The sequence below is a fragment of the Drosophila gunungcola genome, unplaced genomic scaffold (assembly GCF_025200985.1).
Source record: "Drosophila gunungcola strain Sukarami unplaced genomic scaffold, Dgunungcola_SK_2 000188F, whole genome shotgun sequence".
Lineage (NCBI taxonomy): Eukaryota > Metazoa > Arthropoda > Insecta > Diptera > Drosophilidae > Drosophila > Drosophila gunungcola.
In genome coordinates, this window is record NW_026453349.1 from 39,254 (window position 1) to 66,416 (window position 27,163).

At 32.9% G+C, this 27,163-nt stretch overlaps 1 protein-coding gene across 18 annotated transcripts in view; it reads left to right on the plus strand.

The window, feature by feature from the left end:
- LOC128265948 (calcium-dependent secretion activator) overlaps positions 1-27,163 on the plus strand; it is a 51,038-nt gene that overhangs the window by 15,984 nt on the left and 7,891 nt on the right. For 9 of the 18 annotated variants that reach the window (XM_053002197.1, XM_053002194.1, XM_053002198.1 and 6 more), the window contains 17 exons: positions 1,704-1,879; positions 1,944-2,175; positions 2,233-2,483; positions 2,561-2,575; positions 4,712-4,942; positions 4,995-5,139; positions 5,194-5,300; positions 5,359-5,534; positions 5,601-5,807; positions 9,369-9,505; positions 11,826-12,013; positions 12,070-12,359; positions 12,947-13,059; positions 19,223-19,429; positions 23,303-23,459; positions 25,188-25,329; positions 25,619-25,786. In XM_053002197.1, coding sequence (XP_052858157.1) covers positions 1,704-1,879; positions 1,944-2,175; positions 2,233-2,483; positions 2,561-2,575; positions 4,712-4,942; positions 4,995-5,139; positions 5,194-5,300; positions 5,359-5,534; positions 5,601-5,807; positions 9,369-9,505; positions 11,826-12,013; positions 12,070-12,359; positions 12,947-13,059; positions 19,223-19,429; positions 23,303-23,459; positions 25,188-25,329; positions 25,619-25,786 — 2,942 coding nt within the window. Of the gene's footprint in view, positions 1-1,319; positions 1,644-1,703; positions 1,880-1,943; positions 2,176-2,232; positions 2,484-2,560; positions 2,576-4,711; positions 4,943-4,994; positions 5,140-5,193; positions 5,301-5,358; positions 5,535-5,600; positions 5,812-9,368; positions 9,506-11,825; positions 12,014-12,069; positions 12,360-12,946; positions 13,060-18,287; positions 18,312-19,222; positions 19,430-23,302; positions 23,460-25,187; positions 25,330-25,618; positions 25,787-27,163 lie in introns of those variants that run through there. The other 9 variants (XM_053002208.1, XM_053002205.1, XM_053002206.1 and 6 more) reach the window with 9 other exon arrangements.

Here is a 27,163-nt window from a genome sequence, read left to right on the forward strand (position 1 = left end):
AGCTTGTGCTACCAATGCATTTGTCTATGGTAAAATATAAAATCTATAATTGCAATTTCACTTTCCTCCTGCATTGTAAACCTAAGCACAGATCACATTGGAGATACTATCGAAATAAGTCCTTTTACAGATAAAAAAACACTCCCACCGGGTCAGAAACACAGAACAACGAACAAGGATGGCGGACGGCAAAGCAACTTCGCCGGAACTACGAAAAAGAAACTAATATATTTAAAGAAGACCTTGAAATATTGGTGCTTGGCACGAGCCAGAGCCTCAGATTACAAAATTTGATAGGAAATTGGCAGCCAAAAGATTATTTGCACTTGTACGGAGGACTACATCAGAAGTTTGGAAAGGCTACACCGAGTTCATTACAGAGTATGTAAAATTGGGACACATGACAATACAATACAGACAATACAGATCCCAAACGAGCCTTATTTCATCCTACATTATCAGACCATTAGTCATACTCTGGTCTCTCCGAAGCAACTAAGAGAACAACTTGATAAAATCAGAGACCATTTAGCACCAGACCAAATGCTTTCGGTCTCAACGGAAGATGCAATCGAACTGTACAAAATCATGCAAGCAGAAGGAACCACAACATACACCTATGTCATAGTCCGCGTGACATATTTATTGGTCTCAAAAAGTCTACAGTGTTATTCCGATCCCCACATGGAAGTCAGGAACATGGAACTCATTCATACTAAGGTCTAACATTATTGTGGTCAACGCGCACAGATATCAATTCATGGGATTCACTGAGAAAGAGTACCAACGATGCCAAACTGTTCCACTCATTAAACAGTTTTCAACGAAGAGTACCGGTGTAAATTCAAATATTCAACAAAAAATCGTCAACGCAATGTTGTGATATTATTGAAATAACTTCCGACGTGGTTTGTGTCAAATCTTTTCAACCCAACGGCTGGATTCTTAAAGAATATGTAATTTTTGCAATACCTGCAAGGGTTGATACATTTCGGCTTGACGAAGTTTGGTGGTAGCGAACGATTCGCATACCAAAATTGTCGAACTGGGCGCTTGTATCAGAGCCCTAATTCCAATATTATATAAAATATTAATTTTAAACCTCGTCAACCAAGGGCTGCCAATTTAACTGGTCTACAATGGTATGCGGCTGCTTGAGCATGGGCAACCTCGGTCGTTAGCCTTCACACTCCTGGTTTGCTTTAATATCGCTATAAAGAGAATAGGAACAATAACAAAAGCAAAAGACGTGTTGTAGGAGCTGGGAATATTACTGGTGAGCTTTAAGTCTGGTTTGCTTTAATATCGCTATAAGGAGAATAACAAAAACAAAAGACGTGTTGTAGGAGCTGGGAATATTACTGGTGAGCTTTAATATCGCTATAAAGAGAATAGGAACAATAACAAAAGCAAAAGACGTGTTGTAGGAGCTGGGAATATTACTGGTGAGCTTTAAGTCTTACTGAGCAATAAATATCTCGAAGACCCTTGCAAAATGTCATTAAGATCCGTTGAGTTGTTTGCGAGAAAACTTGACAACCGACTTTAAAAAAAACGATTTCGGGAAAAAGGCGTTTAAAGTTTCAAGTGAAAATAAAAGTGAAAGGCGAGCGCGCAACTTTCTAAGGCAAAACAATCAGAGAGTACAGAATTAAATAAAAAAATTAATTTTTTGAATAAGTAATAAAAATTTTTAATTTCAGGCTTTTCTTAAAGGTGAAACACAAATAATGGCTGATGAAGCATTTCAAAATGCCGTGCAGAGCTATCATGACGTGTTTCTTAAATCAGAGCGAGTTTTAAAAATGGTCCAATCTGGTGCATCCTCGCAACATGATTTTCGAGAAGTTTTTCGCAATAATATAGAAAAACGTGTCAGGTAAAATAAAAAACATCTTTTAAGGTGTTAATGAAGTTTAAACAAACACGTTCTTTCTTTTCAGATCTTTACCAGAGATCGACGGACTTAGTAAGGAAACCGTATTAACTTCATGGATGGCAAAATTCGATATAATATTAAAAGGAACTGGAGAAGAAGATTCGAAGCGACCATCTCGTATGCAACAATCACTAAATAGCGAGCTTATTCTATCCAAAGAGCAATTGTATGATATGTTTCAACAAATATTGTTAGTAAAAAAATTTGAGCATCAAATTTTGTATAACGCCTTGATGGTAAAGCCTTTTTTTATGCTGATCCTTAAATTTATATGGTAATAACTTGAATTTTAGTTGGACTCCGCCGATGAACAAGCTGCAGCCATAAGAAGGGAATTGGATGGAAGAATGCAACGCGTAGGAGAAATGGAAAAAAATCGAAAACTTATGCCAAAATTTGTACTCAAAGAAATGGAGTCTCTTTACGTTGAGGAACTTAAGTCGTCAATAAATCTTCTAATGGCAAATCTGGAATCCCTGCCAGTATCAAAAGGAAATATGGATAGTAAATATGGACTTCAAAAATTGAAACGTTATAATCACAGGTTAATTAACATAAATATTAATTATTAAATATTTAAATAATTTTGTTCTTTCCATTGCTTCTTGTATTGATTTACAGTACACCGTCATTTTTGTAAGTTACCATAAAGCAATATATTAAATAAGACATAATATAATCTTTAGAGCGAGAACTAAACTAGTTACAATATTCCTTAATTAATCTTTATTTCGATTACTATTGTGGGCAAAAAGGAAGGTGAAATTTCAATATAAACTTTTTATACCCTTGCAGAGGGTATTATAATTTCAGTCAGAATTTTGCAACGCAGTAAAGGAGACATTTCCGACCCTATAAAGTATATATGTTCTTGATCAACATTACTTGGAGAGTCCGTTTCTACGCAAACTAGTCAGTTTTAAAGCTATCTGTATGAAACTTTCCTAAAAGTTGTCTTTCTGCTGAATTTTTTTATGCTAGACAATTAATTTATTCGAATCGGAGAACGATATCAAATAGCTAGCATAGGAACGATCGAATAATATAGTTGAAAATCATTACAGCTTCTATGTTTATAAACCAGGTATAAAAACCGAGTTATATATTGGTTTCTGTTATGGTTACAACCAATACAACTATTTTGATTACGGTTTAAGTTTTGGAAACTACATTTCCGGGTATCGGTATTGTTCCGTTCAAAACAAATTAATATTTTTATCATTATAAATATATATTATATTATTGCAAACAATTAATGATACGAGCGAATAAGACTTTAAAGCTCGCAATTTTACAGAACCGGTACTAATGTTTCGGTATTGGAAACAATTATTCTGGCTGCTATGTATTTCGATTACGGTTCCGCTTAGGCAAAAACATGCCATATATCGGTTACGTTTTGATTAGGTTTTACCGGTTAATTATAACGGCTACGAAAATGGTTTGATACCCTGTTATAAACATAATCGAAATTTAGATGTTATAAAGATTCATTTATTTTAGCAATAGCTGAAAGGTTTCTAGTTTTTTGGTCATCTGTAGAACATCCTCAACGTTTTCGCAGCGAAATATCATTCTGCAAACAAAATTTAATGGCACTTCTCTGCTCAATTAAATCAGACGTTTTAACATTGCAGTCTTGGACGTGTGGTAAACACAAGCGTAAATATACTACTGATAATGACATTGACATGAAATTTGGTCCAGATGTAATTAACAGTTCTACCAACTCAAGAAAAAAATAACTAACACGAAATGTTAGGCCCGTTAAGTTTTGGTTTAACAAAAAACTTGACAACAGTCAAACAACCAATATGGAATCAAATCGACTGTTCTGGTTAAAGATTTTATTAAGTTTTTTTTTATAAACCAGTTATTAAGGGGCACATTGTTTACTGAGTGTGTTCCCTTCTCACATGTCTCACAATGTTCCGTTTTCCAAAAACTCGTTGCAAAATTCGAATTTCGGGTTTAGGAAAAACTTTTGTGGCTGTTTAAAAACCAAAATTGTATAATTTACAAAAAAATGTTTAACATGTATAATCGTTGTTCAAAGTTGAAAACATTTGAATTTAAATTTGAAGAAACGTGCTGAATAGGCCAATTCAAACTAATGTTTCTCAAAATGATGGTAAGCTAGAAAAAAGTCTTTTTTTTTCATGATTTTCAACTTAAAGTGGAGATAAAAAATGCCATATTTCGCCGAGCAAACGACTATACTAAAATTAATGGATGTATACAACAAATAAAAAAGAAAAACATTGAAACAATTGTGCGCATTTTGAAATTTTGATCGTTTTTCCTACTGACCCATACTGCCTAACTGACCTTACAAAGCCGGTCATTACGAAACTCTGAAGGGATTTTGCGTAATTACTTTTTTATTTTAAGCTCCAGCGCTAGTAAATCATTAACAACCACTTAATGAGAAATAAATATGTAATTTTTTTAAAATATATTGGCTTTATATTAATTAATATAGTTGCACAAAATACAAATACATGTTAATTTTTAAATAAAAATTTTCTCGGATATCGCTCCTTTAAAAAAAAAACCTATGCGTGGCTCATACTAACTGTACATATGTATGAATTTGAATCTGAGCATATGCTTCATATACAAAAACATATTGTAAAACTAAAAATAAATAATATATATATGTTACTGTTGGCATTTGACCAACTTTTAGAACTTTCTTTTCCAAGAACATTTGTATATATGTTAAATAAGGTACAATGATTTTATTTTTTTTTTTTAATTTCCTGAAAAAAGGAAATTGATACTGCGATCCCACGGGTCTTTGTCTAAGCTGGAGGGTGACTCCGAGGATGGTTCTACACAATTAACAAAGTTAGATGTTGTACTCACCTTCCAATTGGAAGTGATCGTTATGGAGGTTAAAGGACTTAAATCATTAGCTCCCAATCGCATTGTCTACTGCACAATGGAAGTCGAAAATGGCGAAAAACTACAAACGGATCAAGCGGAGGCATCAAAGCCAATGTAAGAGTCTATCACAAAAATTCTACAATTAACATACTTTTTTTTTGATAAGGTGGGACACACAAGGCGATTTTACAACAACACATCCATTGCCAGTTGTCAAGGTGAAACTTTACACAGAGAATCCGGGCATGCTGGCATTGGAGGATAAGGAACTAGGAAAAGTAACTCTTAAACCTACTCCGCTTTCATCAAAAGTAAGCTAAACGTTAACAAATTTATTTTATATTAAACATCCGACTATGTTTTAGTCACCGGAGTGGCATCGAATGATTATTGCAAAAAATCTTCCTGACCAGGATATACGTATTAAGATAGCTTGCCGACTTGATAAACCTTTAAATATGAAACATTGTGGGTACGTTCAATGATATTATATAAATTTACACTTTGAATTAACCATAAAAAATTTGTAGACATCTTTATGCGATCGGGAAATCAGTCTGGAAAAAGTGGAAAAGGCGCTATTTCGTCTTAGTTCAAGTATCACAATATACATTTGCTATGTGCAGTTATAAAGAGAAAAAATCAGAACCGTCTGAGATGATGCAGCTTGATGGATACACGGTAGATTACATTGAAGCAGCGAGCGGTACATATAACAAAGCACTTGTTAATTATGAACAAGATTTATTTTAGCACTAACATTTTCATTTAGCAAACTTAATGTTTGGGATCGATTTAAATGGAGGGCGCTATTTTTTTAACGCAGTTCGAGAGGGTGATAGCATTTCGTTTGCTTGCGATGATGAAAACGAATGCAGCCTATGGGTCATGGCTATGTACAGAGCTACCGGTCAGTCCCATAAACCAACACCCCCAATAACACAAGATAAAAATTCAGCAATGTCAAAAATACAAGGAGGTAAGTATTCTTGGTTTATATTGTTTATGTTTCTTTTTTTGGAATTGTAATGATATTTTGTTTGTTTTGATTTTTTTGAATCTTCTCCCTTAGGGGACTAACAACTAGGTTTAAAATCTTAAATCTTAAATTTATTTAGTGCCCAATAATAGGGCCACTTGGTTGATGTGTGGCCTCGTTGGATGACTGTGTTACGTATGTACCAGGTCGCTGCGGTTATAGTTCTTAGCACTTTTGACTGTGCTTTTTGAATAAACTCTAAATTGCTATTAGTGACATTGCTACATAGCTTGTCGGGACTTATGTTTTATTTGTTCGCACTTCTCATCTATGTGCTTCCTCCAAGTGAGACGCCTATCTAGGTGTACTCCGAGATATGTGATTTCATTTGTAGATGGTATCAATACTTTATTGAATGATAATTGTGGACAATTTTTTTTGTTAAGGGTAAAGGTATTGTGGTTGCATTTCTGCTCGTTCACTTTTATGCGTCAATCAGATATCCATTTTCCCAACTGGGGTAGATAAGAAACTAGTAATGATGATACCTTAAGTAGACATTTTGGGCGACATAAAATAGCTGTGTCATCGGCGAGCGTGGATGTCATCAGTCGCTGGTTCGTAGATATATCTGCCATATATTGGAGGTAAAGACTCCAAGGACGCTTCTTTGTGGTACGTCTGTCGCGACGATAATTTTTATACCCTTGCAGAGGGCATTATAATTTCAGTCAGAAGTTTGCAACGCAGTGAAGGAGTCATTTCCGACCCTATAAAGTATATACATTCTTGATCAGTAGGACTAGGAGAGTTGATCTAGCCATGTCCGTCTGTCCGTTCGTTTCTACGCAAACTAGTCTCTCAGTTTTAAAGCTATCTGCATGAAACTTTCCCAAAATATGTCGAAGAACTAAACAAAAAATTAAAAAACAGCAAAGTTATAATTTTTTTTCATTTATTTTTCCGATTGTTCCTATGGGAGCTATATGCTATAGTCGTCCGATCCGGCTCGTTCCGACTTATATACTACCTGCAATAGAAAGACAACTTTTGGGAAAGTTTCATGAAGATAGCTTTAAAACTGAGAGACTAGTTTGCATATAAACGGACGGACGGACAGACGGACATGGCTAGATCGACTCTACTAGTGATGCTGATCAAGAATATATATACTTTATAGGGTCGGAGAAGTCTCCTTCACTGCGTTGCAAACTTCTGACTGAAATTATAATACCGTCTGCAAGGGTATAAAAACTAATTGAGCTGCAAATCATCATAGCTATTGAAGCTTTTTCAACATATACGCAAGTAAATCATAATTTTAATGTTTTCAAAAGTATTTAATTCTTGTAATAGCTGCAAGGGTATATGAACTTCGGCCTGCCGAAGTTTGCTTTCTTTCTTGTTTAATATTAGTTTCTTGGTCCTGATTTTCTTCTTGCCTCAGTATTCTTGAAAGCTTGCGTGTGGCAGCTACTAGTTTTTCGTGTGTAGATGGTGACTGGTGACCCCAGTCTCGGCGGAGACAGCGCTTTTCCCTGACTAATTGCTCAATATAACTGTTGGTGTGATTTCTGGTACCTGATATTGAACTTTTGGTGGTGCGTTACTTGCAGCAGATACACGCAGTGTTTCCTGGTTTTTAACTGTGTCATCTATGCCCTTAGTGCTGTTGAAGATTGGATCTCGGTTGATGTGTGAAATGATGTACTTTATGTATTTTAGCCAGTTCGTTCTATTCGTTGTTTAGAACTATGAGTTTTTTGATAGCTGAAAGCGCTCAAAGAGGTGCATAAGTACAGGCGAGTGGTGGGATGATGAATAAGATAGACTTTCGGCATCTATTTCCGTGAATACTTTTCGTGATGGCAAAGTCACCGACACCTGATACCGCATGCAACTCAAGCCAAAATACCAACGGATATTTACAAAATCCTTATCTGGATAGGTTAGGTTAGGTTAGATGTGGCTGGGAGTGGATGAAGTTCCACCCCTAGTCCACACCCCCGTGCCCACCTGGAGAGTGTGCTGTTTCCATGAGTTTGCAGAGTATTTCTGGGTATTTACCTTAAATTAGACTTCCTACATTGTCCGCATATGCGACTATCTTGAAGCCCCTCTTTCTAGAAGTTGTAGTAGTAGGTTGACTACTATGACCCAGAGAAGAGGGGAAAGCAATCTTCCCTGAGGAGTTCCTCTGCTGACGAATCTTGTAGCGAGAGCCCATCTCATATTAGAGGTCACTCTGCTGGCGAGAATTGTGTATCATTCTCACCATGGTTGGTTCAAGCTTTAGGGATAAAGATGACTTCAACTTCGAGCCACTTTTTAGTTAAATGTTGCAAATGTTGCAAATGCTAACCACGGCATGATAATATGAAGGGTCTTTTGAAGTTGTGTTGGGAAAAGACCTTCTGTTTCTGGGGACTTAAAGGGCTCAAACGTGCATATAGCCCGAGCTGCCTCGGTGGTAGACTCTATGCTATTACAGAATCGGGCCCATTCTTTCCTTTTGGCCATTCTAATTTCTTTTTTATATATGCTAAATTTTGAGTAGTACTCTCACCAGCAGTTGTCAGTGCTAACATATTTGGCCTTGTTGAATGGTTGTCTACAGTCTTGCTTCTTTATTTCTTCCCGAGTGTTGGGAGTGAAAGGAGCGAGGGTCTCTAGGTTAGTGGCTAGGGTTTTTGTGTAGTAACCCAAGTTAGTTTTCCTAAGATTAGCTATAATCGTAGGGTTTGGACATACTATGTCTATGGTGAATTCTGAGTAACGGTGGTCGGAGAAAAAGTAGTCTTCCCAACCCTCCAGTCACCGATTTGGTCAATCACGGTCTCGGAGGATAGGGTTATATCCAAAACTTACTTATAGTCTTAGTGATGAAGGTTGGGTCATTATATTTATTGCAGATATATAAGTTTTATTAAAAGAGGTAATCAAAAAAATACTCACCCCTTTCTTTTGTGCTTGTACTTCCCTATTGTGTGTGGAGTGCGTTTGCGTCCTCTCCTAGGACGAGTTCTTTTTTGGAGGTAACATGGACTAGTTCTTGGTATGGGCCCACTGTGGACATGTTAGGTAAAAAGATGCGAAGGAATGTCGTGTGTGGTGGTCTAGCTCCAGTATGACACACGTTTGTGTTAATACTTCAAGAGTATTTAAGCTTTGCCTTAAAGAATCTTTTGGCTGTTTCTTGTAAATTAAAATTGAAGAATATTTGTTTTTCTTTTTTTCCAAAATAATGAATTTTTTTCCAAACATTCCCTTATTTATCAATCTCCTTTTTTTATTCCCGTTATTCATAGAGTAAAAAATAGAAAAGGTGTTACTGCGAGCACTGATTTAAATCCATGTTGGGTTTTTTGTAACCCTAACACTTGATCAATAATTTAAAACCTGGCTACGATTCTAAGATGAATGTTTTATTGGAATATCATCATAAAATCGAAATGTACTTGTTTTAAAGAATATTTAATTTTTGAAATAGCTGCAAAGGCTTCTTTTCTTGTTTTATATATTTTTATAGGTGCTAATATATATTTTCTAATTTCATTTTAGACGCAGACAAAGCACGGAAACATGGAATGGAAGATTTTATAAGCACTGATCCGTGTACTTTTGACCATGCTACGCTTTTCAAAACATTACAAAACCTCACACTAGAATATAGGCTTAATGATCCATACGCTTCTCTGGTGAGTTGATTAATTATAACTAATAACACAGATTAATTATGACTGAATAATAATATTTAACCTATTATTTGGTGTAGTCCTACCGACCACTATTTATTTTTTTTTTATATTTATACCCTTGCATTATATATATTATATTATTATAGTTTCAGTCAGAAGTTTGCAACGTAGTCAAGGAGACATTTCCGAGCCTATTAGGTATATACATTCTTGATCAGCATCACTAGCAGAGTTGATCTAGCCAAGTCTGTCAGTCCGCCCCTCTGTCCGTCCATCAGTCATTCCGTCTGCCCGTTTCTAGAACAAACTAGTCTCTCAGTTGTGTCTTCACCGCAATTTTCGAGGTAAACACGAAGATTTTTTTTTGTTTGGAGTTTTACACAGATTGACTTGAAATTTGTACAGAATATTCTCAGCATATTAGACATAATAATAATTATTGAACGTTAATGCACTATAAACAGTACAAACAAGTGGTTCAACGAAATCATGTAACGAAAATTTGATAATATAGATTATTATAATTATTACAAAGAACACGAAAGGGTTCATGCCGGCCAAAATTTGAGGTACATATTGGCAAGTTAAGAGGATGGCAGTTGCGGGTTGGTCTAAAAGGCAATATTACCTTTGACAAGATTGTGTATAAAAATAGTTCCAACCATGATTCTACGATTTACAAGAGTAGATAAATTAAGCAACACTAATCTTGTAGAGAAAGGCAACCTTACGTTTTGATCCCAGTTTAAACCACGAAGGCGAAAAGAAGAAATTTGTTTTGTTTCGACTTCATCCGATCAATGTGTACTTGATATTAGGGACTCCAAACGGGAGCGCAATATTCCAAATAAGGCCGGACAAAGGAAGTAAATAATAATTTAGTTGTATAATGATCGTCAAATTCTTTTGACCATCGCTTCATAAATCCAAGAACACTCATTGCCTTGTTAACAGTAAGCTTTACATGACAGTCGAAATTTAATTTTGGGTCAAGAAGAACTCCTAAATTGTTGACCGAATATATTCGGTCCAGTGGCGTATTATGAATGAATAGCTTATAAATGAAGGCGAACTCTTATAAAATGTCATTAGACTACATTTAAGGCAATTCAGAATTAAGAGGTTAGATTGTCACCATCTCTGAAATCAATCAATATCAGACTGTAAACCCGGGTTCCGGGTTGCAAATTTGATAGGAGTTAAAAAGTTTTTTTTTAGAAATAGTAATAGTATGACAGTTTACAAATACAATTTAAAGTTAATTCAAATCGGAAAACGATATCATATAGCTGTCATAGGAACGATAAAATACTGATCTAAAAAGTATCATAGCTTCAATGTTTTGAAACATTATCATAAACGATAAAACAACTGAGCTGAAAATCTTCATAGCTTCAATGTTTAAAAACATATGCGCATATAAATCGAAATTTGAATGTTTTAAAGAGTATTTAATTTTTGCAATTGCTGCAAGGGTATATAAACTTCGACTTTCCGAAGTTTGTTTCCTTTCTTGTTTAAGAACAAAAAATTCTTCGAGATGTAGTAATTGTTTATTATATATTTATTTATCAGAATTACTGATTAAATTTGATTAAAATCCAATAGCTTTTGCATTAGCTGCTAGGGTACATAAACTTTGGCTTGCCGAAGTTTTCTTCCTTTCTTGTAATTTTAAAACGTTGGACAAATACATCATATAGCTACCGTTATATCGTTCGAAATGTATACGAAGAAAAATTTAATTATATAATTTCTTGTTTAAAAGGCTATTTTTTATTAGTTTATCTGCAGCAGCTATGTCTTTTAAATGCATAAACATATAGCCTAACAAGTCTTGCAGAGTACTTAAAAACTTTCGAACAAGGGCGCAAAACAAGAATCGGAAAATTTCGTTCGTTACGTTGGCCTAAAGTATAGGTGCCAAGCGTATTTTTCTCGCCAACATTTTTACCAACGTAGCAACAAAAAAGACAAATAGGGCGTTCAGGACAACTGTGGATGTGGCCCGAGCCAAATACGATCAAACGAAAACTTTTGGTAGAAACCATCAGGGCACAAGCTAATCAAAATATTCGGTCACAAGCAATAGTGCATGACCAATGATGCTTACAAACGATCATGCATGTGGTTGAGAGCAACCAGAAACGATGATTGATACGCTATGATAATTTATATAATAAATTCATACACAAAAATTCGCCGTGCTAACTAACACCAAGTTGGCCAACAAAAAATGTAAATCTAGATATAGTTAAAAAAAAGTAACATAGTTTTTAAAACCAAATTAAAATTAAGAATATTTGTGTGCTATTTTCAGGGCTGGTTTAGTCCTGGACAAGTGTTCGTGTTGGACGAATATTGCGCCCGTTATGGGGTACGAGGATGTTACCGACATTTATGTTACCTCTCTGATTTGCTGGATCGTGCAGAAAAACAACACATGATAGACCCAACCCTAATACACTATTCTTTCGCGTTTTGCGCTAGTCATGTTCACGGAAATCGGTATCATTGATTTATAGTGCTAAGCCTAAGAAATTAATAACAATAAATATTTACAGGCCCGATGGAGTTGGTAGCATAACGCATGAGGAGAAAGAGAAATTTTCTGAAATCAAAGAACGACTTCGTCAGTTACTGGAGTTTCAAATAACTAATTTCAGATATTGCTTTCCGTTCGGTCGCCCCGAGGGTGCACTTAAAGCAACATTATCTTTACTGGAGAGAGTTCTAATGAAAGATATTGTTACCCCGGTTCCACCTGAAGAAGTTCGTCAAATGATTAAAAAAAGCTTAGAGACAGCAGCGCTTGTAAATTACACTCGTCTCTCTAATAAAGCTAAAATTGAAGGTAAGTAAAGATAAACATGCAATTTAATTCTAATTAAACAAGAAAGAAAGTAAACTTCGGCAATCCGAAGTTCATACACCCTTGCAGCTATTGCAAAAATTAAATATTCTTGTTAGCATTAAAACTTACTTGCGTATATGTTTAAAAAAAGTTATTTATAGTTCCTATGGCAGCTACATGATATCGTTTTCCGTTTTTAATCAAATTAAAAGCGTAATTCTGAAAAGTTCAAATTATTAATAAGTCAAAAAGAATTTTAAAATAAATTACAAAACAAAAAATTTTCCGTCCCCGACCAGCAAAACAATTTTGATGACCAGGTCGTTCTAGTTTTTCTTCCTAATGTAAATTGGTGGGGGCTTAGGTTTCGGTTGGGTCTCTTGACCCAGTTCTAGTCGAATTTCAGCTAGGAGGCCAAATCTGTTGTTGTTAGGGTTGTTACCAACCCCGGTGCTCTGCGGGCTAAGCTTACGCTTAATTTGGACACACATACTTTATAGGGTCTGTATGTCTCCTATACAGCATTGCAAACTTTTGACTGATTGATTATAATACCCTTAACTTAAAAATTTTGTATTGATCCGCAGAGGATTTGCGAGGAGAAGTTATTGTTCCGGCCCCAAAAAAACTGGAGGACCTAATACACTTAGCAGAACTTTGTGTTGACTTGCTCCAACAAAATGAGGAACACTATGGAGAAGTAAGTTGATACAAAAATTATAAAAATAATTCGTTTGCCTATATTTGTATAGATAAATATGTACATAAATGTATATAATGTTATAGTACATATGAAATTATTAGCAACCTATTATTTGTGGTAATGTTGTTCAATACCTTAAATCGATTTTTTAAATTTTGAACTTACAAACTCAAAGTGAGACTGTTTAATAAGTAATTTTATCGTTATTTTTATTTTTTGTTTGTTTCTTACTACTTATTAAACTCTGTTTATATTTTGTTTTTTGTTTTTATATCGTTTGTTGATTGTATTAATAATGTATTTTATAAAATCTTACAAATGAATGATTTAAACTAAATGTATACATTATTATTGTATTTTAAATTTGTAAATGGCTGTATGTTTGATGTTAGTGGCTATAGGACACAAAATTTTTCACCTTTTTCTTATATCTGTAACATACTTTCAAGTGATGGTATTAAAAACATATACAAAATACACTTAAAACAAGAAAGAACGCTATAGTCGAGTTCCCCGACTGTTAGATACCCGTTTCTCAGCTGACAAATTTCAAACTAAACATTTCCCAACAAAAAAATCGGGGTTTAGGTGGCAGCATCTGTCCACCTGCTTTGTCAACTCAAGAAGGTAAGAGCGTGCAGCACCCCATCTCCCGCTAACAGTTCCTTCACTCTTTCTCTCTAAATCAGCGATCACCAAGGCCCTAACTAAAGAGCATAAAATAGCGGTGCCAGAGAACGTATTAACTCAATAACTTCTAAAATAACAGCCCAATTTGAAAAAACATTGTGTGTCTACCGATAGATGAGACCAAAGCACTCATATAACTAATTTCTACCTGACTGACATAAAAAACTTTCGCGATTTATAGGCGTTACAGTATGCGTGGCCTCGTTTTACCTGCATAATAACCTGCAAGAATAATAATAAAAAACTAGCAAGGATCTGCATGTAAAATCTCAAATCTCTAGCTTGTATAGTTTCATACGGACGGACATACAGACGGACACGCAAGATCGACTCGGCTATTGATCCTATTGATCAAGAATATATATATATGTATACAGTTTTTGGTATTGCTTCGTTCTACCGGGTACATACTTTTCAACAAAATATAATATTTTAAAATGAATATGCCCCAAAAACAGTCGGGTTTTAGGTGCCGCAATTGGGATTTCACATGCAGATTCTAGTTATGGGCACGCAGCGCAAGTTTATTACAAATCGCGAAAGTTAGTCCTGTCACTCTGTTTGTTTTATTAATATCTTTCGACTCAATCAAAAATTTTACAAATCGAACTCGAAAGTGGATTTAATAACATTTTCGGATTTTTCTTAAACATAATCGAATTTCCCTTATTTGCCACTGAATTTCCCTTTGGTCGTTTTTTTTTCCAAAACAAAATCAGCTTACTAACAACTGGCAAGGCGTTTGATTAGTATGAGTTTTGCAAACATGTTGGACCCAAATAAAAACTAATTTTTATAAAGTCAAATATGTTTGTTGCCGCCATGAGCTAAGTTTATATTTAACATGTAGTGAAAGCATTTTTTGTAAAACCAGTTTTTTTCGATTTATATAGGTTTAATTTTGTTATTAAGGCCATCGCAAGGAGCGACGCGATATTTCTATTGGCTAGCGAACAGGGAGAAAAATACAAAAGTTATTAAGCGTGCTCAGCAACGCGATTATAAATCATATTGATCCGGAGGCAGTATTTAAAAAAGTCTAGTTCCCTGCTATCTGGCTGTGATTATATTTTGTGGTTGTACATCTTATCAAAGATTATACAATGCATAAATGCGACATCCTATACAAAACAAGAAAGTAAGCAAATTTCGGCAAGCCGAAGCTTATATACCCTTGCAGCTATTGCAAAAATTAAATATTCTTGAAATCATTAAAATTATCATTTACTTGCGTATATGTTTAAGAACATTGAGGATATGATGATTTGCAGCTTAATTATTCGATAGTTCCTATGGCAACTATATGATCATTTTGCGATAAAAAACAAAAGCGTAGTTCTGAACTGTCAAATTATTAATAAGTCAAAAAGAATTTTCGAAAAAATTACAAAATAGAAAAGTTACGTTACAAAAAAATTTTTGTTTATATATTTGTATTGTTTGCATGGGAGCTATATGAAACCGTTATTCTAAAATATTGATCCACTACTATATGTCGAAGAAAAAACAGCAAAGTTATAATTTTTTTCATTTATTTTTCCGATTGCTCCTATGGGAGCTACATGCTGTAGTCGTCCGATCCGGCTATGTACTACCTGCAATAGAAAGACAGCTTTTGGGAAAGTTTCATGCACGGACGGACAGATGGACATGTCTAGAAACGTTTTGCATGTGCTTCCAACTTGTTCTTCAAATTACAGATTTTTCTATTTCGGCCGTTTCTTTTTCTTCTTTTTGTACCATTTTAAATTTAGAAAGGGCTTTCTTAAAGAAAACTAAAGGTTGTCCTCTAATTCATTTTAAAAATAACGAATTTTGTGTGCAAACTTATCTAACGTTTTGTATTTTAAAAACTTTAGGATACTTTTATATCAATTTACCATACCATATTTTATAAAAACATAATTTTTTTGCTGTTTAGTTTTATAATGTGCATAAACCCCAAACCAACTCAAAAACTTATAGGTAAATGCAAACTTTTAAACTAAAAAAAAATATTTTTCTAAATTTAAATTTTAAACGAAATGAATTTATAAAAACTAAAGGAATCAAAATTTTATTTTACTACATTAAAAATCAAAAAGCATTTACTTAGCCTTTAACTATTTAATTATATGCTTGGCAGACAAAGTATAAAATTATTTTTTCCTCACATTATGTTAAAAGATTAAATTACATTTTTAATCACTGAAAACAAAAAAAAAACTTTCCCCATTGTACAGCTGGACACCAATTAAAAAAATTTTGGTGTGAATTTTTCTCCCAAGAAATTGTAGATACTTTTTGATCTATAATTTTATTTTCTGCAATAAAGTGCGATTTCTAATAAGAAAATAATTTCAGAATCTGCTCCGCTTACTTGTTTTAAGAAAACATACGTTTCTAGGAAGCTAAGCCTAAACAATTTTTATACCCTTGCAGAGGGTATTATAATTTCAGTCAGAAGTTTGCAATGCAGTGAAGGAGATATTTCCGACCCTATAAAATATATATATTCTTGATCAACATCACTAGGAGAGTCGATCTAGCCATGTCCGTCTGTCCGTCCGTCGGATCGGACGACTATAGCATATAGCTTCCATAGGAATAATCGGTAAATTAATTTTAAAAAAATTATATCTTTGCTGTTTTTTAATTTTTGTTACGGCTTAAATTTTATTAAAATCGGACGACTATATCATATATCACCCATAGGAACAATCGGAAAAATAAATTAAAAAAAATTATAACTTTGCTGTTTTTCAATTTTTTTTTTAGTTCTTTGACAATGGTTAAATATTTCAGAATAACGGTTTAAATTTTATAAAAATAAAAATATATTAAAAATTTCGCTTTTAAATGTAACTTTTCCATTTTGTAATTTTTTTTTTAAATTTTTTGATTTATTAATAATTTGATAGTTCAAAATTACGCTTTTAATTTTATTGAGATTGGAAAAATCGCCGAGATACAGGCAATTGGATCGGGATCTTCAAAAAAAATCGCTGCGTCCTGGTTGACATGTTTTCAGCCCTTGTAGAGATCGGAAAAAAATCAAACAAATTCTTCAAATTCGAAATAAAAAAACGGCGTCGACTTGAAAACAAAAAATATATATTTTTTTAACAATTTTTTTTTACCTTTTCGAATATTTTTTAAATATTAATAATCAAACTTTTTCAAGTCCGAGGCAGACGCAATAGAGAGTAGTACAAAAAAATATATACCAAATTTCAAAGGAATCGGTTCAGTTGAACTCGAAGTATCAAAAAAAGTAGTAAAGTAAAGTTTAGGAAACATTTATAATGGCTCGGACGCCACGTCACAAAGTCGGCTGTATCTCCAAAAATAATCCGAATTTTGAAAAATTTGTTAAGGACCATATTTTTAGGGGTGCAGAAACCATTAATTTTTCAAATTTCTAGACCATTAGGAAAAGTTATCTACAAATAAAAAAAATTTCGAAAAGGAAAACTCGTATTCAATAATAACCATTGGTTTATCATAAAATACAATACATTTTTTTGAAATTTTCCCAGAAACTGTTTTATTAAAAATTATTAAAATGAGTTCAATGCTTTCAGCCTTAATACGTATTCTTACTTACTTTACTTATTCCGCAATAACATCCAAGGTTTCGTTTTAAAAACTAACGGTAACATTATAAGTAAAGATTTTTTTGTGAAAATGTGTTGTGAAATGTGATGAAAAAATAAACAGCTTTGGAGGTAGATGTGTGGCTCAAGAACACGACAGACGTTTTAACTGTGTATTATCCTAAAGACAGTAAGTTTAGTTGCATATAAAACAAGACAAGAAAAAAAACTTTGGCAAGCAATAGTTTATATACCCTTGCAGCTATTTCTATTTTTAACAATAGTAAAGCGTTGTCCGATTTAATTAAATCAAACCCGTAAATCTGAAATAACAAACACTTACTATACGTCGAAGTATGTCAATTGAAAAATCATCATTTTATTTTAATTTTTTTTATTTGTATAATTTGTTTAATGGACTTCCAAAATCTTCCGATTTTAATACATTTAAAACAGTTGTTTTAAAATATCTGACCACTATTATCAAAATTAAATCACAGCGAATTTATAATTTGTGTCCATATACTTTTTTTTGTTCCTAAGGTAGATATGTGATGTTGTCCGTCCTACTTACATACTAACTGCAACAGAAAGACAATTTCTGAGAAGGTTTTATGCAGATAGCTTTAATACTAATTGCCTAGTTTGCGTTAAAACTGACCAGTGTTTCAAGATTAGCCTTTTTCAGGGTTGATCTAGCATTTTTTAAATGATCTAGCATTTTTTTAAATATAGCCTATTCAGCCTATTCGTCAATACAACTATATAATAGTGAGGGTAAAAAAATCCGTTCTCGGCCCTTTTTAATTGGTATAGACTTCCCTAATGTGAATTGGGTAAAATATAAATTAAAGTTATTAATTAATTTACGCAATTAACTGTTTTAAGTTTTGGAATCATTAGTAATGCCATTTACAAACCTATAGTTTTTTTGTATGTTTTTCTTCTATTTGAATATAGCTGTTTTAGCATATTTATATCCAAAATCAAGCTTATGAGGGAGCTGACGGACATGGCTAGATCGACTCTCCTCGAAAATGACTGCTTCACTGAATCTATAATACCCTCTGCAAGGGTATAAAATTATTATTATTATTTTCTAAGTTTCTTCTAAACGAATAAAAACTAATAATTCCATTTTAATCGCAAATGAAGCCTTAAGGATATGCACATCACCTATTTTGTATACCCTTGCTACTCCTGGTAATGTAATGAACGTAGTGAAGAACACATTTCCGCCCCTATTTATTCTTTATCAGCATCGCCAGAAGAGTCGAGCTAGCCATGTTCGTCCGTTTCTACGCAAAGTAGTCTTATATGATTATAAAAATGTTATTTTTATAGCAGCAAGGGTATATCAACTTCGGCTTGTCGTCGTTTGCTATCTCTCTCGATTCACTTTTTTCACTCTGCTTTAAAGCTTTAGGCACAATGTTAGAGGAATACTTAAAACATGGCCAAAAATCGATTAATAATCTTAAACAGGGTTATATTCAATTGTTCAGCCCTAGCGTTTTATTTTTCTTTAGACAAGTATAGCAAAATTTCGGTCTTTTAAGAGGAAAAATTGAAAATTACCTTACTCGTTAATATAATTTAAAAGTGTTAAATTAAATATAATAATATAATAAATAAATAATGCTTTTCCATCTGCCCTTATTAGCAATCATAATTTCGAACTGATAACGCACCAATTAAGAACCCAGACTGAAAAATAGTTTATCTAAACAAATATATCAATATTTTAAACTATAATTTTTCTAATAGATACTTACTGTTTGGGAGTTGCAGAATAGTGCAAATGTGGCATTATATATCTGTATATGTTACTTATAAATGAATAAAGAATTTTATGTACTTACACCTATTTAACACACTATGCCCGATTTATTTAGCTGCGCAGACATGATAAAATGGATAAAAATAATAAGAGTAAGGAAGATGGTGATGTACCAGGAGACTACAATGAAAACGATGTTAATTTGACCGCCAATACTGGACTCATTGGTACATCTGATCTGGCTACTGCAGCATCAACTGATGGACCATCATTTCGTTACTGTATGCCGACTCATGCAGTTTATACCCCGCCAGTACCGACGGCATGTATCGTTGATTAGCATAAGCTTATTACATTTTGGATATGACAATTATATTGGGACTTAATATTGATTTTGCACCATACATAAATTTACTGAATTCAACACAGATTTGTGCGCGTCATTTTCTTACCAATTCACCTTACGGTGAGACTGCAGGCACAAAATATGCGCCACAATTTCAAAAACCCCGCACAGCCCCTATTATGTGTATATATTATATTTATTTAAGCATTAGTTGGTATCACTTAAATTTTAAGGTTTTAGATGAATTTCTAAATGAATCCTATGCAAGGAACACTTAGCGCAGGGTATGTTCCCAAAAAGCTTGTTATTAAAAAAGCATAATGATAAGTAACCATGCATAGCTTGATCAGCACCAAGATGAAAGTCGGTTTGGTATTTTCAATACAAATTATCTTAGTATCTCAGGCCTAAAGCTATTTTAATGAGGTCAGTTTCTTATGGTGCTCCAGGTGTTGTTGGTTGTAAAGTTAATTTTATTTGTACATCGCGAGGAATCTGGGGCAAAATCAGCATTCGCCTTTTGGGCAGGCGGACTTGTTTGTATCGAGTCGCCTGGTGTTGAAAGAAAAACAAAAAAACATTTGTGGGTAAAGGCAACCCATTTACAGAGTGTTATTGTTGATTCTTGAAAACAAACCTTCATTGTTCTTGCCTCTGTTCTCCCTCTGCCTCTTCCTAATATTATTTGCCAAAGGAAACATAGCTGATTCGATGCTAAAAATTACTTAAATTATCTTAACTTTTTAAAAAATGGTAGTTTTTTGTACTTTTGCTTTCCTCAAATCTTTGTGAAAGAGAGACACATCTTAAGCGATTATATTTGCTAGTTCAAGTGGCCTGCACTTACAGATTACACGTGCTAACAACTGCTCCCTTGACGATTACAAATTTATAAATGTATGAATTTGATTCTTTTTATACCTATAGGAGAATTGAGTTGGCCTCCGAATTGTTTCAAAGAGATGATGGGGGAGATTGTTCCTGAAACAGATGCTATTAATAAAGAACTGCCTCTTCGAACAAAGCGTTTGAGTACATATGTAATTATGTACTATTTCAATCAGATGTTAGCAACGCAGTAAGAAGACATTTCCGACCCCATAAAGTATATATATTCTTGATCAGCCCGACTAGGAGAGTCGATCTAGCCATGTCCGTCTATCCGTTAGTTTCTACGCAAACTAGTCTATCAGTTTTAAAGTTGCATGATCTGCTTGAAACTTTCCCAAAAGTTGTCTTTCCATTGCAGGTAGTACATAGCCGGATCGGACGACTTTTTCAGTTCTTCGAGATATAGTAATGGTTAAAAATTTCAGAATTTGGGGTTAAATTTTATCAAAATCGGACGACTATAACATAAAGCTCCATAACTTGCCGAAGTTTGCTTCTTTTCTTGTTTTTATTTATTTTGAATGTTTTGTTAATTTAGAATTACGGGTAAATATTTAAATTTAAGTTTAAATTTATTTATGACAATCGGGCGACGATTGGCAACAATTTTTATTTTTAAATTTTTTTTTAAATTCTTTTGGATATAGTATTGGTTTAATATTTAAAATTACGTTTTTAGTTTCGTTAAAATCGGAAAAATGTCTTATACTTGTATAGCTGCCGTAGAAAGGATCGAATAATTTACTGACTATTATCATAGCTTTAATGTTTTTAAGCAGCTACGCATATAATTTGAAATTTAGATTCTTAAAAGAATATTTAATATTGGCAAAAAAAAAAAAAACTATGAGTCCTTTCTAGTTTGCTATAATGGTTTAGTATTTAAAAATTAATTTTAAATTTATCAACGTTATCATATAGCTGTCATAGTAAATGTCGAACATTTCATCGGAAAATCTTCATAGCTTCACTGCTCTATAAGCACAGAAATCGGAACAAAGTTGTTAAAAGCGAAACAGCCACAGTAAAAATTAAAATAAATGTGACAGAAATCTGTTGATTTTACCATGTTTTCTAGACCTTGATGCAATACTTTAGCAAAAGTCCATATCTGCGTTTTTGCTTGTTTTTCTTCAGCATCAAAAAAAGTTATGAAGTTAGGTTGTGTGTAGGTGCAATTTCAGAAAAAAAGTTTGTATCGGCTAATAAAGTCTTTAATAGATAATTTGACAAATCAGTTGAATAAGTCAAAGTTTCACTCACCTGAACCCGGATGACAGCATGCTCAATTGTTTAGGGTCTAGTCTGAAGTGTGGGTACAGAAACAATTTCCCTACCCCCAAAATTAACTATTTACTCTAAGGACTGTTCAAGCAATTAAATGTTAATTTGAGCGACTAAAAAAAATACCGTGAGTCTTTTAGAGCCGAATTTTTAAAACAGGGTGATGGTTACGAATTCTATTTCGATAAATAGATGTTATATATTGATGACTTTGCACATGGCTGCCGGCAAAAGCTCGACAGATATGGGGCGGATTCTTTGTAAACCACTCTTCCTCCAACACAACATAAATTATCATTTTATAAATGAGAAAAAAATGATTGAATTTGATCGTAGCAGGCTGATTGCTTGTTTTGCTTGATGTTTATCCCCTTTCCAGATATGGTGTGCGTTTGTTTCAGCAAGACATGTTCCAAATTCTGATTATTCTGCAAGGCGCATTCACTTCTACTCTGACATGTGGAAGTATTTCGATAGGCGCCTGTACAAATTCGACTTCCAAAACTTTTATGACCTTTGCCTTTAGGTTTTAAAATGCAGAGTCAAATTAAAACTTTGGTTTTGCGTTACCAAGGGCACATATTTTGTTTGCCTTTTAAGAAATTAAAGAAAGACCGGTACACGCCGACCACAAATTAAGTAGATTCTAAAGGGATTTGGTTCGTGTCGGAAATTTTAAGCAATCTTTACGTGGAACCCTAAATTTTAAATAGGCAAACCGACAAACAGATATGAAAAGATCGATTAGAGTCTTTTATTTTTTAGATAACTCTTTTGCTTAATGGAAATATAATATAATAAAAATTTATCCAATGAAATACTTCACCATATTTTTATAGAAACGTAACTTAAAAACCAAATAACATCAAATTTAGCATGACAATTTTTGATTTTAACAAATAATTTATAAGTCTAGCAATATATCATTCGGTCTCAAAGATTTTGTACCCAAATCTGATTATAATTGGCTTCGCAAAAAGACGCCTAGTGCTAAAAATATATGTAGGATGAAGTAATTCCCTGTTCAAATTTCATGTAAATAATTTTCTTTTGTGTATAATTTTTTTAAAATATTATAAAGATAAACTATATTTTTTTTTGATAATAATCCCTGAAGGCAATTATATATTTTAACACGTCACACAAAGATGGTCCTTGTTTTGGTGTATGTTATGAAGAGGCGTTCCAAAGATCCCAATTATTCGGGTAATAGGTGCTCTCTTTCCAGGTAAGGTCATTTGTCAGTATTCTGGTGGCTTTAAAGATGGCACCCTATCACGGCCAATAATCCACAGGTCCGCCGGGTACGGTCTGCAGAGACATAAAGATAAACTATAAGTGCTTTTTGCTATGTTGCCAGATTGTTGTTGTGGGAAAATATTAGGCGGTGGTAACCTATTTAATACCGACCTAAAGTCTGTTGATATTCGTGCGATGACGATCAAAAATATAAATAATAATTTTTTTCCAAACCTTCCTCTACACACCTAAACGAATTCTATATCGATTTGTTACTTAACTGTAAAAATGTCTATAGATCATGTGTCTAATGCTCATATTTTCTTATTAAAATGTTGTACTTTGAAAATGTTGCCTGTACTTTTCTTATTGATTGTAAAAATTTGCAAACCATTTTTTATTAATCAATAACAACTAAACTTTTATTTCCTCTAGGCTTTTGCATGGTTTAGCGATTTGCTGGTTGAACACGCGGAAATATTTTGGTCCCTCTTTGCAGTTGATATGGACAGAGTCTTATCAGAGCAGGCTCCCGATACGTGGGATTCTTTTCCATTATTTCAAATTTTAAATGATTATTTAAGAGCAGATGGTAAGTATTTAATTCTGAATTTTCTTTTAAAATAATGTATATATAAGCTACGTATACATAAAAAATTCCGACTTTTAAATCAATTTATAATACAATTTTGTACATTACTTTTATTTTACTTCTATTACACTTTAATGGGGATTTCCTTAATCGACTAGGCTTTATCATTAAACTTTTAGTTTATCAAGCGCAATTCATGTTGTTGGTCAGCTTTTAAAAAGAGACTCTGTTTTGATTTAATACCGACAACCGATGAAGAACTTAATTTCGATATGTTAATAAACTACACATACACCCTTGGTGGCACTTCATATGTGACCTTAAAAATATAAACTTTGGTAAATGTATTTATTTAGTTATGTATTTATATAATGCTAACTTATAGTCAAAGCTAACCAAAATGGTTAAAGCTATAGCAGCTATACCGCTTCAGCATATCGAGTGGATAAGTATTATATATTTAGGTATTTAAAGCTACAAGATTCATATGAATTCGTCAAGACAAATTAGTTTTTTATTAAAAACAAGAACGGAAGCAAAGTTCGGCAAGCCGAAGCTCATATACCCTTGCAGCTATATCCAAAATTAAATGTTCTTGAAATCATAAAAAATATGTATTACTTGCATATGTGTCTAAAAGCATTGAAGCTATGACGATTTGCAGCTCAATTATTCGATAGTTCCTATGACAGCTATACGATATCGTTTGCCGATTTTAATAGAATTAAAAGCGTATTTCTAAACTGTCAAAAATTACAAACTAAAAAGTTACATTTAAAAAAAAAATTGTTTCTATTATTAGTGGTCTTATGGGAGCTATATGATATAGGCGTCCAATTTTAATTACATTTAAACGTAATTCTGAAAGCCACTAAGATATGATGATTTGCAGCTCAATTCCTATGGCAGTTTATGTTATAGTCGTCCGATTTTGATGAAATTGTAACCTTAATTCTGAAATATTAAACCATTACTATATGTCAAAGAACTACAAAAAAATTAAATATCAGCAAACTTATTATTTTGTTTTCATTTATTTTATCGATTGTTCCTATGGGAATTTTTTAAGAACTAATTAATGGTGCCTATTCAAACTTTTTTAAGTTTTATCATCTTTACTAGTTGAAGGTTGGAGAACGTTCTATTATTAGTAAAACCAGCTCTTGATAACCGTAATCGGTTTAACAGAACGGAGAAACAAAATTAAAATAAGCATGAACAAATGAAAAACGTTATTTACACTTTTAAAAAAAAAGTTACAATACCGTTGGAAGTCCAACTCCACTGGATCTCCGGCGAGTTTTTTCGATTTAAATTTTTAAACCTGTGTATTTAATGACAGTCATAGGAAAGATCTTAAAAATTAAAAAGGAACGTTCTAATTTTAGTAAACCAAGCTCTCAATGACACTTGAAAAAGCCATACAAATACTTTTTTTGGGTTTCCAACTCCACCGGAAACTTTAGGTTTGATCTCCGGAGGAATTTGTCGATATAATTTTGTCAAACTGTGTATAAATGACATTCATAGGAAAGATCTAAAAAATGAATTGTACCATAATTATAAAATCAAAGGATTTAAGTAAGAGTAATTTTCTAGTCTTTTTCAGTAAAACGTTTTAAAATGTTTAAAGAAAGTGGGCTATCCTTTCTTGTTTGAGTTAATTTTATTGGCCATTTGCTATATTATTTCATTTTAAATTACTTTTCAATATATAATTTTTTCTAGATAATTTGCGAAATGGACGTTTTCATCAGCACCTGCGCGACACATTCGCACCGTTGGTGGTCCGGTATGTTGATCTTATGGAATCTTCAATAGCTCAATCAATTCATAAGGGATTTGAAAAAGAACGTTGGGAAAGCAAAGGGTAAGTATAACTTTTTGGTTTCCTTCTTAAACGGGAAAAAAATGCATAAATAATATATGCACATATTGCAAACCATAATCATAGCTTAACTCTTAAAATATTGGCTGCATAATATTTAAAATTATATTAAATTAAACTAATTTACTGTTTGGATTGGAAGTTATTATTTTGGAAGTCAGACTTACGAGGTCACACATACGTACATATATTAATAAAGGTCCAATTTTATATTCTGCATTCAAACGCAGTGTTTGTGTTGTATTTATATTTTTATTCTATAAAACTTTAGGATTAACGCTGCGTTGAACCCTGCAGCATTAAACAATGCTGCCCAGGCGCTCAATACAGCAGCTCTCAACCCATCAATGCTACTCAGCGGCAAAAAAGAACAAGTAAATTTTTATGTACCGAAGTTACCAAAGCAATCAAATTCAACAGTGGCCAGCGACGATATGAGGTTTTTAAATAAAAAGTCAACATATATATAGAAGTAGATTTTTAAATTATCTGCATTTGGTTTTGCATTTTGTGTTCTGCCAAATTTTATGCATTGCCGAAAAAGTTTTTAACTAGTCAGCATTCAATTGCATTTTACAAGTTATTTAACATAAGCCAATATAACGTTATAGCTAAATTGTAGTTAACTCTTAAGTTAATTGAAAAGATTACATTATTTATGATTTCATGTTTATAGCTTCGTTCAGTTCAGTTTGTTCGCTGCTTTGCAGAAATATCATTGAAAACCTGCATAATAATATACTTCGATACATATCTATTTTCTATCAGAATTTAGCGCATGTTTCTCGTCTTAAAGGACAATTAATATAGGGCTTAAGCTAAGACACATTGAATTTTACAGTTTTAAACCTTTTAGCTTACCATGCAGACTAGGAAAACTACATTTTTGAAGTTTATTTTTAATATATTCTAGTAGAAGTTCCTATAACTTTATCCAAAAGTTGTCAATTTAGAATAATTTTAATCTGCAACCACAGTGAAACATCTTTAGCCTCAATCGAAAATATAGCAAAGTCCACACATTTATTAAAAGGAACTTAGCTTCGAAGTTTATTTATCTATTCATTTTCAGATAAAGGTATTAGTAGCCATATTTAATTATCCAGTTATTTTTTATGATTCTATATAAAACCAGATATGATTAGAGAGAATACGGTTATATCGTTTTTTAGTGCGGAGTAGTCAGATTTTTATACCCTTGCAGAGGCTATAATAGTTTAGTCAAAAGTTTGCAACACAGTGATATTTCTAGTGCAGGTAGTAAGTAAATTGGAACAAACTGATCCGGATGACATCAAACAGCTCTCATAACTATAAGATCAATTGGAAAAAATGAAAAAAAGTTATAACTTTGACTTTTTCTATTTTATTTTGTAATTTTTAAGATATAGTCATGGCATAATTTTAGTTACGGTTTTAACTTCATTATACCATACAGCTCCCATTAGAACAATCGAAAAATTAAAAAAAAATAATAATGTGAACAAAAATGTACAACCCCGCTGGCTTTAATTTTTTTAAATGTTCTTAGGTATATAGTAATGTTTTAACTCTTATCGAATTATTGTTTTTTAAAAACCGCAAGGGTTTATAAACTTCGGCTTACCGAAGTTTGCTTCCATTTTTGTTATAAAATATAAAACATATTTCTGAAAGCGCAAAGTGAGCAAGATATTTATGGCCAAAAGTCTGGTATAAATTTTCCTGTATAGATAGGGAACTGAAATAAAGCCGGTTGTTTTCTGAAAAGAACGAACATCCAACGAACTAAAAATACAATTTTATGGGTTTTTATAAGATATACCTAATCTAAACC